This window comes from Podarcis raffonei, chromosome 5, assembly GCF_027172205.1.
Source record: "Podarcis raffonei isolate rPodRaf1 chromosome 5, rPodRaf1.pri, whole genome shotgun sequence".
NCBI classification, from domain to species: Eukaryota; Metazoa; Chordata; class Lepidosauria; order Squamata; family Lacertidae; genus Podarcis; species Podarcis raffonei.
Window position 1 is genome coordinate 14,560,609 of NC_070606.1, and position 11,723 is coordinate 14,572,331.

General features: G+C 47.8%; 1 protein-coding gene across 2 annotated transcripts in view; it reads right to left on the reverse strand.

Annotated features, from left to right (window-relative positions):
* The window catches only part of PKD2L1 (polycystin 2 like 1, transient receptor potential cation channel), a 68,365-nt gene extending 56,846 nt beyond the window's left edge, over positions 1-11,519 (reverse strand). Inside the window, exon 1 of one of the 2 annotated variants that reach the window (XM_053387928.1) lies at positions 11,413-11,519. Coding sequence is in view for 1 of the 2 variants with exons in the window: in XM_053387927.1 (XP_053243902.1) it covers positions 1,195-1,495 (301 nt within the window). In the remaining variant the exon portion in view is untranslated. Of the gene's footprint in view, positions 1-1,194; positions 1,608-11,412 lie in introns of those variants that run through there. The other variant, XM_053387927.1, reaches the window with a different exon arrangement.
* Positions 11,520-11,723: the final 204 nt, after the last annotated feature.

An 11,723-nucleotide genomic window follows, 5' to 3' on the forward strand; every position in this document is an offset into this window, starting at 1 on the left:
AGACTTGGCAGAGCAGCAAACATAGAGTAGCCGCCCTATAATAATAATAATAATAATCATCATCATCATCTTATTATTTATACCCCACCCATCTGGCTGGATTACCCCAGCCCCACCAAAGGCTGTGTACACAGCTTCAAATCCCTTTCAAAACACCTTCTTGCGCTCCAAGAATTTAGGGCACTGCTATTTACCTCTCACCAAGTTCAAATCCACAGCAACTCTTAACCACTCACAGTGCCCAGAATTCTTTGAGGGGAAATAGTGTGGTTCGAATATGCTTTAAAGGTACAGTGCGTACACAGGGCCTCCCCACCAAAAAAAAGTGCCAAGAGAGTATAAGCTCAGACAAGTGAGTCAAGCTACACTTTATAAAGAGAAAGCAAATACAACAACATTGTGACCACCGCACATGTAGCAGATCGTGGGATCAGAGTGATGGCTGTGTTTATGGAGGAGGGGGAGAAATAGGTATCCCTCTTAGTTTCAAAGAAACACTTCCATTGAACTTTCAAAAAGTTCCCCCCTGCCTTCAAGTTTTTAACCAACTTCTCCTGTTATTGTAACAATCCTCTATCAACATTCAGGACAGAACACAAGCACCCCATTAAAAAGAAGCAGCAGCAGCAATAAATACATAATTCATTCTCAAGTCATTGCAAAAATGTATAAAGGCCACTCCAGCTTCAAGCTGTATGGCTATCCATGGTCATGTAAGCATCTTCGATATTATCCTATTTTTCTACACGCGATGTTCGGTCTAACTGCCCTGTGATCCTCGGATAAAGGGCGTTATAAAAATTTAATTAATTACATTTGATTACTAGTAGTAATAATAATATGTTTGGAGCTCAGGGAAATTGCACTGGCACTGCATCCCTCTACGAGTTTAGCAGTTGCAAACTCTGAGGTTCAAGCTCTCCAGCTGGAAAAGGCTTTCCGATAACCCCTGTTCTCCTTTCCTGTCTCTCTCCCCCTGCTTTTCATCCTGTTAATCAAACAACACAGCCGATGCCGCACAGAGAAGTGCTAGGCGCAGCTGTTTTGCTGCAAACCACTTCCGCAGCAATCGCTGTGCAAAAGTTACCATTCCTGCTTCCCTCCTGCATGGAGGTGGAGTTGCCGTGAATCTCTGGCCCTCTCCTGAGCCTAGAAACCAAGCCTCACCATCGCTTCCCCCAACCACCCTGTTACCTCGTATGCCTTTGCAGATATAGAAGCAGCACGCAGAGAACGGCTTCTTCCTGCCCACTCTCATCTCATCTTTCTCTCTCTCCTTCTGGTAGGGCAGGGAGTCGGTCAGCTTCTCAATATTCTCATAGGGATTTTCCAAGATGGATTTGGGATTGTAGATGGCCCTGATCTTCAGGGAAGAGGAAGGCGAACCGTTATATACGGGGTTGTCCCATGCCTTATTCCCCAGAGTTTCCAGCTCGTGCTCTTCTCTGGCTTGGAAATGGCTCTCAGCTCGGTTGTTCAGGTGGGAAGAGCTCATGGCGAGGCAAAGCGAGCTGAAGTTTCTGTTTAGTTCAGTTGCCGGTTTGTTTGGAGGAACACAGAGGAGAAAAACTCTGTGTTTTTCAGGTCAGCAATAGGGAGAGCATAGGTTCTGTTCTGCACTCAGCTGCTGAATGGCCTCCTTCTTTTATACCGATTCATTGGGTGACAGGTACAGAATAGAGGCAGAGACCATTGTTGGAACGAGCGCAAGGTCTATTCTTCGGTGAGCAAAGCTACACCCAGGGGAGGATCCCTTCTTCGCTGTGAACAACAGCCATGAAAACCATCATGATGTGGGGAGACAGAAGACGGCGAAGATATTGGCTGATTTGGCCTGGCTTCCAGGGAAGGAGGGAGGCAAGAAAAGGCCGGGTGTTCATTGGACACCTTGGGTTGCCGATAATGGTGAGTGACACCTGGCAGATCCCCAAATGTGCTGCTTTTTAAATAGAGCTGCGCCGGCAGAGCGTTTGAGGTCTGTAAATCAAAACGTCGGCTTGTTTTCTGAGGCCGCTCTTTGAACTGGGGCCTTTCAGAACTCCTGCATTCAAAATGGCAACCTGGGAACAGGATCTAATCAGCAACAGCGGCGGCCATATAAAATCCACACGCAGGCCAATTGTAGGATCAAGGGTGTCAGTTCCTGGGGGACAAGCCCTTTAGGGGGCCCCCAATATTTTGGGAGTGCGGGCTGGCCCCACCAATGTCCAAAAAGTACAGAGGCAAAGCACGGAGCTTCTTGGGAGAAAAGCAATGACAAACCTAGACAGCATCTTAAAAAGCAGAGATATCACCTTGCCAACAAAGGTCCGTATAGTCAAAGCTCTGGTTTTCCCAGTAGTGATGTGTGGAAGTGAGAGCTGGACTATAAAGAAGGCTGATCGCCAAAGAATTGATGCTTTTGAATTATGGTGCTGGAGGAGACTCTTGAGAGAAGAAGATCAAACCTATCCATTCTGAAGGAAATCAGCCCTGAGTGCTCACTGGAAGGACAGATCCTGAAGCTGAGACTCCAATACTTTGGCCGCCTCATGATAAGAGAAGACTCCCTGGAAAAGACCCTGATGTTGGGAAAGATGGAGGGCACAAGGAGAAGGGGACGACAGAGGACAAGATGGTTGGACAGTGTTCTCGAAGCTATGAACATGAGTTTGACCAAACTGCAGGAGGCAGTGGAAGACAGGAGTGCCTGGCGTGCTCTGGTCCAGGGGGGTCACGAAAAGTCGGACATGACTAAACAACTAAACAACAAGAAGAAAGCACGGAGCTGAGCTCAGCATGGCTCCAGTAGCCAACTCCTTCCTCTCCTCCTCCTGCCTAGGAGGGGAAGAAGGGTCAAAGTAGTGGCAGCACCAGGAGAATATCAGGGACTGGCTGGATGAGGAAGAGTGCTGGGAACACTCTGCCCAAGAGCCCCCCAGGGAGGGCCCTGAAGAAGATGACTTAGATCCTGGATCCTGAAGGTGGGACACCAAAGAGCAGTCTGTGGATCAATCTGCACACAATGTGTATTGGAATATGTTCAAAGTAACTGAGCCAGTTATTAAATCATGTTAAGTTAATGTCTGGATCAGAGCTGAACAGGATGAGGGAGAAGAAATACTGCTAAACACTGAGGTTCAGTTCTGTGTTAGGGTAAGGTCTCAGCTATGCCAGTTTCAAAATTAAATTATACTGTACACTTCAAGGAAAGAGCGGTAGGAGAGCCAGTGTGGTGTAGTGGTTAAGAGGGGTAGTCTCGTAATCTGGGGAACCGGGTTCGCTTCCCCGCTCCTCCACGAGCAGCTGCTGGGTGACCTTGGGCCAGTCACACTTCTCTGAAGTCTCTCAGCCCCACTCACCTCACAGAGTGTTTGTTGTGGGGGAGGAAGGGAAAGGAGAATGTTAGCCGCTTTGAGACTCCTTCGGGTAGTGATAAAGCGGGATATGAAATCCAAACTCTTCTTTTCTTCTTCTGCTGCTGCACTGCTTTGCGAGCCAGCTGGCTCGTGGCAGCAGAAGACTTTTGGGGTTCTGGATTTTGGCATCGAACAGGGCACCACTGAAATCTGAGGTGTCAAGGTCCGCCACCGGCCCACAAAAAGGTCTGCAAAAAGTCTGGTTTTCGTGGGTTTGTTGTGGAATCTGACTTTGCTGGTATGCCGTTGAATCCCACCCAAAATCAGTGACGGCGTGGAAATGGCTGCTGTCTTCGCCATTCTCTTAAGGTTTACGACGTAGAGAGCAAATGGTTTTGCTGATGACTGAAGGCTGTCCAATACACATAACCGCCAGGTACATAGAGTCCTCTCTGCCTCCTTGCCTGTTATATTTGTGCCAAACAGGTTGGCACAATAACATTCCTCATGGTACCTTGGTTATCGTGGCTATACTGGTAATTTCACTAATAGCTTAGATTCCAGATCCTGATAGTGGAGTACCCAAGAGAAGTCTGCTGAAGGGACGAGCTGGGAGGTGCTAGAAGCAGGGGGCTTGAGTGATCAGGGTGGGTGGGTCAGGAGAAGAAGAGTCTTCCAGGACAGGGTTAAAGGCTGAGAGTCATAGTATGAGATCAGACTTAGACAGCATTGCTGTATTAAGAGGGCCTCCACGATACATGGTGTGGGTGCTATTTTTCTAGAAAAGGAGGTGCAGTGTGGTGTAGTGGTTAAGAGCGGTACATTCATAATCTGGGGAACCGGGTTCGTGTCTCTGCTCCTCTACATGCAGCTGCTGGGTGACCTTGGGCCAGTCACACTTCTCTGAAGTCTCTCAGCCCCACTCACCCCACAGAGTATTTGTTGTGGGGTACAAAGGGAAAGGAGATTGTTAGCCGCTTTGAGACTCCTTCGGGTAGTGATAAAGCGGGATATCAAATCCAAACTCTTCTTCTTCTTCACCATGAATGCCTTCGTTGTTCTCTTATAGTGGCAATGGTACCCACCTGAGAGGTGCCAGAACTGAATTGCAGTGAGTTCTGGCTGGGGGGGGGGGAGCCCTGCTAATAATGATAATAATTATTTTATTATTTGTACCTTGCCCATCTGACTGGGTTGCCCCAGCCACTCTGGGCAGCTTCCAGCATATACAAAAACATAATTAAGCATTAAAAACTTCCCCATACAGGGCTGCCTCCAGATTTCTTCTGAAGGTTGTATTGTTGCTCATCTCCTTGACATCTGATGTCAAGGAGGCGCACAAGACATTTTGGCACCTGAGGCAAATCAGAACATGACACTTCCCTCCCCGTCAAGGAAGAAGGGGTGTTCCATCAGGAAGAAGGGGGGGGGATAAAGATATACACTGAGATTTGCTGCCCCTGTGGATCCTGCCACCTAAGGCGGTCACCTCACCTTATGTCATGGTGGGCCGGCCCTGTTCGGAGGGAACAAGGCCGCAAAAGTTGAACTTGAGTTATGACAGCAGTTTTCCTACTCTGAATGAACTTGTTTGAGCAATCATGAGATTGCTCTGATCACCTTGGCAGAGTTTAGGAAGGAGCCCCTCACCCCTGCCCCCCCCCACGCCACCCACATTATTGTCTATACTTTGAGGGAGGCAGACCTTCTTATTCTTTGTAAGCTGTGGAATTAAACAGCGCACCTGTTTAAAAAAAGGGGGGGGGAAGGATAGCATCTCAGTCGGTGGCCACAAAGGAGAATCTCAAAACGCTGGCATTGATTTATTGGGCAAACGGTGAAAGCGCTGATGGGCCATTAGCTCAGGGCATAAAAGAAGATCTGCCTTACGTAAGATATCACAAGACAGTTTTGTGCATTGCCTCCAAGAAATCCTTAGGGCTTAGTTAGGAAACCAATGAAAGGTTGGAATCCTGGCTACTTGTTTTCCAAACGCCAAGAGATGACACCCAGCTCTACCTCTCCTTTAAATCAGAACCAGTGAAGGCAGCGAAGGCCCTGTGTGAGTGCCTGGAGGTGGTTGGAGGATGGATGGCGGCTAACAGATTGAGGTTGAATCCTGACAAGAGAGAAGTACTGTTTTTGGGGGACAGGGGGCGGACGGGTGTGGGGGATTTCCTGGTCCTGAATGGGGTAACTGTGTCCCTGAAGGACCAGGTGTGCAGCCTGGGAGTCATTTTGGACTCACAGCTGTCCATGGAGGTGCAAGTTAATTCTGTGTCCAGGGCAGCTGTCTACCAGCTCCACCTGGTACGCAGGCTAAGACCCTACCTGCCCGCGGACTGTCTCACCAGAGTGGTGCATGCTCTAGTTATCTCACGCTTGGACTACTGCAACGCGTTCTATGTGGGGCTACCTTTGAAGGTGACCCGGAAACTGCAATTAATCCAGAATGCGGCAGCTAGACTGTTGAGTGGGAGTGGCCGCAGGGACCACATAACACCAGTTCTGAGAGATCTGCATTGGCTCCCAGTACATTTCCGAGCACAATTCAAAGCGTTGGTGCTGACCTTTAAAGCCCTAAACGGCCTCGGTCCTGTATACCTGAAGGACTGTCTCCACCCCCATCGTTCAGCCCGGAGGCTGAGATCCAGCACCGAGGGCCTTCTGGCGGTTCCCTCATTGCGAGAAGTAAGGTTACAGGGAACCAGACAGAGGGCCTTCTCGGTAGTGGCGCCCACCCTGTGGAACACCCTCCCTTCAGATGTGAAGGAAATAAGTAGCTATCCTGTCTTTAAAAGACATCTGAAGGCAGCCCTGTTCAGGGAAGTTTTTAATATTTAACGCTGTATTGTTTTTAATACTTGATTGGGAGCCGCCCAGAGTGGCCGGGGAAACTCAGCCAGATGGGCGGGGTATAAATAATGAAGAAGAAGAAGAAGAAGAAGAAGAAGAAGAAGAAGAAGAAGAAGAGGAAGAAGAGGGACTGAGATGTAGCAATGGACATGACAGGTAAAGGATCCCTGGATGGTTAAGTCCAGTCAAATTCAACTATGGGGTGCAGCACTCACCTCCACTTTCAGGCCAAGGGAGCCAGCGTTGGTCCACAGACAGCTTCCCGGTTCATGTGGCCAGCATGACTAAACCACTTTTGGCGCAATGGGACACCGTGACGGAAGCCAGAGCACATGGAAATTCCATTTACCTTCCTGCCACAGTGGTACATATTTATCTACTCGTGCTGGTATGCTTTTGAACTGCTAGGTTGGCAGGAACTGGGGGAAAGCAATGGGAGCTCACCCCCGTTGAGTGGATTCGAACTGCTGACCTTCTGATTGGCAAGCCCAAGACGCTCAGTGGTTTAGACCACAGTGCCACCCACGTACCACACTGCACATGAGAGGGGACGCCCAGCACATCCTAGCCACAGGAAGCAGCTTGTTCCTGGGGTGCTTGGAGATCTGGTTTATTTGCATCCCCTTCAGCATGTCAAGGAGGCCCCAGACTCTCTCACTGGTCATAAGAATTATCCACATTTGTATAGCACTTTTGACTGTCCACAGTGCTTCCTGTGCAGAACTTTGTTAAAACTCTTAGGAACAGAGGAAGCTGCCATCTAGGCCAGTATTGCCTGCACAGACAGGGATAATCTCTCCAGGGTTTCAGACATGTGTTTCTCCCAGACTTACCTGGAGATACGAAGTGGCCTTCTACATGCCTGGCAGGTACTCTAACACTAAGCCATGTGCAAGGTTAGAAACTCAGGCCTATAAGCTAGGCATCAAATGGCTCCTTAAACCAAAGTTGCAGTAGCCAGAATAGAATGTCTTGTTGCCATTTGTGGGCAGGTAAAAGGTAAAGGGACCCCTGACCATTAGGTCCAGTCGTGGCTGACTCTGGAGTTGCGGTGCTCATCTCACTTTATTGGCTGAGGGAGCCGGCGTACAGCTTCCGGGTCATGTGGCCAGCATGACTAAGCCCCTTCTGGCAAACCAGAGCAGGGCACGGAAATGCCGTTTACCTTCCTGCTGGAGTGGTACCTATTTATCTACTTGCACTTTGATGTGATTTTGAACTGCTAGGTTGGCAGGAGCAGGGACCGAGCAACAGGAGCTCACCCCGTCGCGGGGATTCGAACTGCCGACCTTCTGATCAGCAAGTCCTAGGCTCTGTGGTTTAACCCACAGCACCACCTGCGTCGCTAAAATATTATTTTTCAAATGATGGACTGGCAATCAGTTAAACATCTGGCTAGTTCAGATGAGAACCTTGAGCTAGGTTAAGAACTTTGAGAACTTAAAGAAGAAACGTCATTTGATCCAGGCTCAGTCCACCTATCCGTTGGCCTGTTCCAACCTCTTTCTCTTAACAGCGACACGGACCACTCATAACGTAAAAATATTTTTCGCAACTCTGAGCAGAGCAGTGGGGTGGGAGAAGTGAAGACAAGTGACAACAGTTAACTATAACGTTGTTCACTGCTCAGGCCGCTCAGAAAAAGCATCTCCTGAAGTCCATCTTGATTGTGCGGATAAAATAGAATAGATGGAATTCTACAGGATGTGGTATTAGTGTGTGAAAACAGCCAAGATCCAATGATCACCAGGCATTCGCCTAAGCAATTATGTGGGCTTCTACAATTTCCCCTTCCAACTGCAAGTTCTCAGGCTTCAACAAACCCTGTTCAGGGAACAGTCCTTTTAGGACCAGTTGGAGTGACATGGCAGAAGAAACATGGTCCTTTGGATCCGTCCGCATGTTTTAGGAATTAAAAAAGTTCTCTCGTTAAATATTCATCATTATAGTCATTCCCATTGGACCAAAATCCTCAAGAATAATGGCTGGTGACATCAATCTGCACACAATGTGTATCTGAATATGTTCAAAGTAACTGAGCCAGTTATTAAATCATTTTAAGTTAATGGCTGGATCAGAACTGAACAGGAAGAGAGAGAAGAAATATTGCTAAACGTTGAGGTTCAGTTCTGTGTTAGGGTAATGTCTCAGCTATGCCAGTTTCAAAGTTAAATTATACAGTGGTACCTTGGGTTAAGAACTTAATTTGTTCTGGACGTCTGTTCTTAACCTGAAACTGTTCTTAACCTGAGGTGCCACTTTAGCTAATGGGGCCTCGTGGTGCTGCTGCGCCACCACCACGCGATTTATGTTCTCACCCTGAAGCAAAGTTCTTAACCCGAGGTACTATTTCTGGGTTAGCAGAGTCTGTAACCTAAAGCGTCTGTAACCCGAGGTACCACTGTACTGCACACTTCAAGGAAAGAGTCTTCTGCTGCTGCGCTACTTTGAGAGTCAGCTGGCTCGTGGCAGCAGAAGACTTTTGGGGTTTTGGATTTTGGCCTCGAACAGGGCACCACTGAAATTTGAGGTGTCAAGGTCTGACACCGGTCCACAAAAGGGTCTGCAAAAAGTCTGGTTTCCTTGGGAGGTGGGTTTGTTGTGGAATCTGACTTTGCTGGTATGTGGTTGAATCCCACCCAAAATCAGTGATGGCGTGGAAATGGCTGCTGTCTTCACCATTCTCTTAAGTTTTATGACGTAGAGAGAAAATGGTTTTGCTGATGACTGAAGGCTGTCCAATACACATAACCACCAGGTACATAGAGTCCTCTCTGTCTCCTCCGCCTGTTATGTTTGTGCCAAACAGGTTGGCACAATAAAATTCCTCATGGTATTTTGCTTATCATGCCTATATTAGTAGTTTTGCATGCCAGGTTCTGCTTGCGACAAGTGTGTTGGCAAAGGCAGTAGCTCTCTTCTGTAAACTTTGATCACTTCCAGATAACCTGTTTATTTAGCACTCCTTGTGATTCGTTTACAGGGGGATTAGACGGTGGCTGTTATTTTTGAGTGGAAAACTTTCCTGTTTAGGGGTACTGTAGTTGGAAGGGACCCCAAGGGTCATCTAGTCCAAACTCCTGTGATGCAGGAATCTCAACGGAAGCATCTGTGCCTCTGCTTCAAGTCTCCAAGGAAGGAAAGTCCACAACCTCCTGTGAGAGACAGTTCCACCGCCGAACAGCACCTACTGTCAGAATGTTCTTTCTCATATTTAGTTGGAATCTTCTTTCTTGTAGCTTTCGAGTCCTACCCTCCAGAGCAGAAGAAAACAAGCTTGTTCCATCCTCCACGTTACAGCCCTTGAGATATCTGAAGATGGCTTTCATATCTCCACTCAGTCTCTTTTCCAGGCTAAACATACCCAGCTCTTTCAACCGTTCTTCATAAGGCTTTGTTTGCAGACCCTCAGTCATCTTGGTTCCCCTTGTTCCAGCTTGTCAACATCCTTCTTAAATTGTGGTGGCCAGAGTTGGGCACAACATTCCAGGTGTTGCTTGACCAAGGCAAAATAGAGTGGCACTACCTTGATGGCAAGGGAAGCGGGTGGTGCTGTGGGTTAAACCACAGAGCCTAGGACTTGCTGATCAGAAGGTCGGCGGTTCGAATCCCCGCGGCGGGGTGAGCTCCCGTTGCTCGGTCCCTGCTCCTGCCAACCTAGCAGTTCGAAAGCACGTCAAAGTGCAAGTAGATAAATACAAGTAGATAAATTCCCGCTCCGGCGGGAAGGTAAACGGCGTTTCCGTGCACTGCTCTGGTTCGCCAGAAGTGGCTTAGTCATGCTGGCCACATGACCTGGACGCTGGACGCCGGCTCCCTCGGCCAATAAAGTGAGATGAGCGCCACAACCCCAGAGTCGGTCACAACTGGACCTAATGGTCAGGGGTCCCTTTATCTTTACCTTGATGGCACCCAGGGAAATGTCACTGCACAGGTAAAACATAACCCCACGCGCCATGTGCTTCAGTGCATACATGTTCAGATACCATATATTGGATTGTCTTCCCTTATTGGATTATCTGCGGACCAGGAAAATCTGAATTAATTGGGGGTGGGGCAGCTGTCAGTTTGAGACGCAAGCATCTTCAAATCCACGTTAAACTCCCATGTAGAGGGAAACCCAAATATCCACACTATATCAAGTAAACAGAATTATCCCCAGTAGGTGGCAGCAAAGTATTTCGCTTTGCTAACTTCACCTGCCAACAGTCCTATTTGGACTCAAGGGCATCCTGATCAAATTTGCAGATGACACCAAACTGGGAGGGGTGGCTAACACCCCAGAGGACAGGATCACACTTCAAAATGACCTTGACAGATTAGAGAACTGGGCCAAAACAAACAAGATGAATTTTAACAGGGAGAAATGTAAAGTATTGCACTTGGGCAAAAAAAATGAGAGGCACAAATACAAGATGGGTGACACTTGGCTTGAGAGCACTACATGTGAAAAGGATCTAGGAGTCTTGGTTGACCACAAACTTGACATGAGCCAACAGTGTGACGCGGCAGCTAAAAAAGCCAATGCAATTCTGGGCTGCATCAATAGGAGTATAGCATCTAGATCAAGGGAAGTCATAGTGCCACTGTATTCTGCTCTGGTCAGACCTCACCTGGAGTACTGTGTCCAGTTCTGGGCACCACAGTTCAAGAAGGACACTGACAAACTGTCCAGAGGAGGGCAACCAAAATGGTCAAAGGCCTGGAAACGATGCCTTATGAGGAACAGCTAAGGGAGCTGGGCATGTTTAGCCTGGAGAAGAGGAGGCTAAGGGGTGATATGATAGCCACGTTCAAATATATAAAAGGATATCACATAGAGGAGGGAGAAAGGTTGTTTTCTGCTGCTCCAGAGAAGCGGACACGGAGCAATGGATCCAAACGACAAGAAAGAAGATTCCACCTAAACATTAGGAAGAACTTCCTGACAGTAAGAGCTGTTCGACAGTGGAATTTGCTGCCAAGGAGTGTGGTGGAGTCTCCTTCTTTGGAGGTCTTTAAGCAAAGGCTTGACAACCATATGTCAGGAGTGCTCTGATGGTGTTTCCTGCTTGGCAGGGGGTTGGACTCGATGGCCCTTGTGGTCTCTTCCAACTCTATGATTCTATGATTCTATGATTCTATTTATCCTCCTTATCCTTGTGCAACAGAGAGCATCAGCTGTTTCTTCTGGTGTGACTTTTGGGAGATGCAGAGGGACTCTTAATCCCAATCCTACCTGTTTCTGCAGATTCGTGGATTTATTTACTTCAAGACACCCAAGCATTCCAAACACAGCCCCTGAATTTTGTGTTCTTCTAGCCCACGTTGTAGCAAGATGAGGCAGGGGATAGCGGAGGCTCACATGATTTAATGCTCCTACAGATTAAAATAATTATTATTTGAAATTCCTTGCACACAGAAGACTAGATGTCAGGGAGAAGGTTATAGCTTTCTTCCTGATGTGTTAGTTTTCTATGAGAAGGGCTTAATTAATGTGTGGCCCATTGAGTTGGAAGTACAACCTGTTAACAGTTTTACCATCTCAAA